The sequence below is a fragment of the Staurois parvus genome, unplaced genomic scaffold (assembly GCF_062004578.1).
Source record: "Staurois parvus isolate SC_StPar_1 unplaced genomic scaffold, SC_StPar_1.0 ptg000586l, whole genome shotgun sequence".
NCBI classification, from domain to species: domain Eukaryota; kingdom Metazoa; phylum Chordata; class Amphibia; order Anura; family Ranidae; genus Staurois; species Staurois parvus.
The window spans coordinates 2,045,001-2,048,121 of NW_028318382.1; the positions used below are offsets into that span (position 1 = coordinate 2,045,001).

At 39.6% G+C, this 3,121-nt stretch overlaps 1 protein-coding gene across 1 annotated transcript in view; it reads left to right on the forward strand.

Annotated features, from left to right (window-relative positions):
• Nucleotides 1–967, forward strand: part of DDX56 (DEAD-box helicase 56) — a 28,607-nt gene extending 27,640 nt beyond the window's left edge. Inside the window, exon 14 of the mRNA XM_089692446.1 lies at nucleotides 641–967. Coding sequence (XP_089548572.1) covers nucleotides 641–727 — 87 coding nt within the window. The 3' untranslated portion in view covers nucleotides 728–967. The remainder of the gene's footprint in view (nucleotides 1–640) is intronic.
• The last annotated feature ends 2,154 nt before the right edge of the window (nucleotides 968–3,121 follow it).

Genomic DNA, 3,121 nt, shown 5'->3' on the forward strand with positions numbered 1-3,121 from the left:
GCAGGTCTCTACTCTCAGAAAATTATATAAAATTTGGGGGTTCTTTAAGTACTCTTCAGGCCTAAAATGTGCATTTTAATTTGTTTGCAAAAAATGAAAAAGTGTCTGGCAGCAAAAGTGTTAAAGCTGATCTCCCAGTTTGATATAAAGGACAAAAGTTGATGCAGTTTTGTATTCAGTACCACATAGTTAAATTTATATTTTTAAATGCAAGCAGTGTAAGTCCTAGAATTTTACTTGGGATCAGCCTGTTAGTCCCTGTGCAGAAGCTCAACTGTGCTGCAGTGTGCTTAAAAGGGGCATTCTGGTAAGAGGAGAGAGCAGAGTCATTGAGAGATGAGCTCTTCACTCTACTGCTTCTTCTTTCACTATCCAGTCACAGACTGTGCGAGGGGAGGAGACCTATATATGTTACTTAAGGACAGAGAAAAATCAGGTTTCCCGCCCTGACAGGGCTTTGCTGTATGGCAGAGCTGTGTAAATCTCAGAACCAAATGGATAGAACTACAGCTCTTTTCAGGTAAAACTGCTGTGTCATATGTTTGGCATCTGTGTATTCAATGGTTTGCCTGCAGTTCAGATTTAAATAAAGTGCTTTTGGTACCCTGCTTTAAAAAAAAACTCACTTCTCCTTTTCTAGTTCAAGAGGACACAGAATCCACTTCGCACATTCAAATATACAAAAGGAAAGAAGAGGCGTGACAGGAAGGAATCAGAGCAGACCTAGAATGCAGGAGTTGTGCCATTGGTTTGATTATGTTGGATGAACTTTCAGACTTGTCTGTGACATTTTAACTGAAACAATGTAAATTTAACCGATTGAAGTGGAATCACAAAGTGTGATATTCTTGCGAGATTACCAGGTGTGCTTTCCACAATATTGGAAAAGAAGATACCATGAAGATTTTGTATAATGACTTGTATACATGGTCTTATGTAAATAAATATATTTTTGTGGATTCCGCTACACAGGTCTTGTTGTGTGCCATAATGACCAGGTATATTGCACTTTATCTGTGTAAAAATTACTCCAGTCTCTGTTATCCCACCTTATAACACCTTTTTAGGCTGGATCCACCTAAGCAGTGAAAAAGGACACGTGGCAGGTGACCCAAAAGTAAGGTGTTAGATGTAGTGTGCTGAGCTAAATTGCTCAGTACACACGTGAGTGATTGACAGGTGCAGCGGTGGCCCAGGCCTGGAATTTAAAAAAAAAAAAAAAAAAAAAACTTCCATAATTTAAAAAAAAAAATCCCCCTCAAAACCTGGCAATGGCCACAAGAAGGCCCTGTAAACATTGCTGAGACCTCACCCACTGGGCCACACCATTGGCTTGTTTATCTTAACCGGTTCCGTGCCACCCTATAGCAGCAATACTGCTACAGGGGGGCACGGGTGCGCAAAATCACACAAAATATATATATATACATATAATTGAGTCCCGGGTTGTGGCGCGCGTGCGCCCTACCCGCGCCGCCATTCTTGGCCTCAGCTGTTACTCACCGGCACCCGATGATCGCCAAGTATCCGACGGGGAAGAGACCTGTGTATAAACAACACAGATCTCTCCCTGTCAGCTCCTGGACACTGCCTTGTATGGCTCTACATGGCAGAGCCATACAAAGCAGTGCGTTTACAGTGAAGCGCACACACAGCCAACATAGTGAAACAGCACACAGTTAACCTTTTGATCCCCCCACATGTTAACCCCTTCCTGTCCAGTGCCATTAGTACAGTGTCAGTGCTTTTTATTAGCACTGATCACTGTATTAGTGTCACCGGGGATGTCAGTGACACCAAGTCAGTTCCCCCCAGTGTCAGAATGCCCGCCGCAGTCCCGATATAAGTCACTGATCGCCATCATTACTAGTTTGAAAAAAAAAAAATTCCAGTATCTATATTGCCATTTCTAAAAACTATAACTTCCAAGTAAACCAATTTATTTACATGTATTGGGATTTTTTTTTTTTTTTTTTTTAGCAAAGATGTAGCAGAATACATTTTGGCCTAAATTTATAATGAAATTTGTTTTTTCTAATTTTTTTACTGGACATTTTTAATAGCAAAAAGTCAAAAATATATATTTTTTTTTCTCAATTTTTTTTTTTTTTTTTATAGCGCAAAAAAAAAATGCACAGGTGATCAAATACCACCGAAAGAAAGCTTTATTTGTGGGGGAAAAAAGGATGTAAATTTCATTTTGGGTGCAGCGTTGCATGACCGCGCAATTGTCAGTTAAAGTAACTCAGCCCCATATCGCAAAAAATGGCCTGGTCAGGAAGGGGGGTAAATCCTCTGGAGGGCAAGTGCAACATTGTTTGTTTGTATTTCTGCTCTTTAGTTTAATAAAGCTGTTTTTTTAAACGTGAAAACATTGCTGTGACCTGGAGGCTTTGTGTTGTGGCAAAAAAAGTAGAGCATTTGCTTGCAGCAATAATGCCTGCCAATGTGCCCTATAGAAGTGAATGGGGTTGCAACTGCATCTAATAGACACGTTTTCACACTGAAATCCCTCTTTAAACAGGTATTAAGAAGGCGGTATTAAGAAGGCGGAATATTGCCTCCTGATGACCTGCTAACCAAGGGCCAGCCACTGCTATTAAAGCAATACAGTATTACCAATGTGAAAGGGGTTTAAATCTTCCTGGCTACCAGCTTCTCTGGAAAAAAAATTTTTAACTGCAGTTTTTACTCTACTCGTTAACAGCCATCTTCCAAGAAAGCAACCTGAGAAATTATTGGTTCCCCCTCTACAGGATATTCAAGCAAAACAGTGAAAAGACCCTCCTCCCTATCCCCATACCTCCAGTTTAGATTGTGTTTTTTACTCTACTAAGAGTTTATTAACACAATACATTTGGATTCAAAAGTCATCAAATGCACCACATCCCATCTCGGAACCAAAACACAAATTATCATAGAATATTGGGACTTTAAAGGTGCCAACCATCAATAGCAATACAACCTTTTATATCTTATAAAAAGTTATTTTTACAATGTATTGTTCACAAATCAGGAAACCCTCAATCGGATAATAAAATTGAATGCCCCATGGCTATAACAGACAAGAACATGCCTAATTATAAATATCCAGTCCAGCAAAACATGACAGGTGTAACAC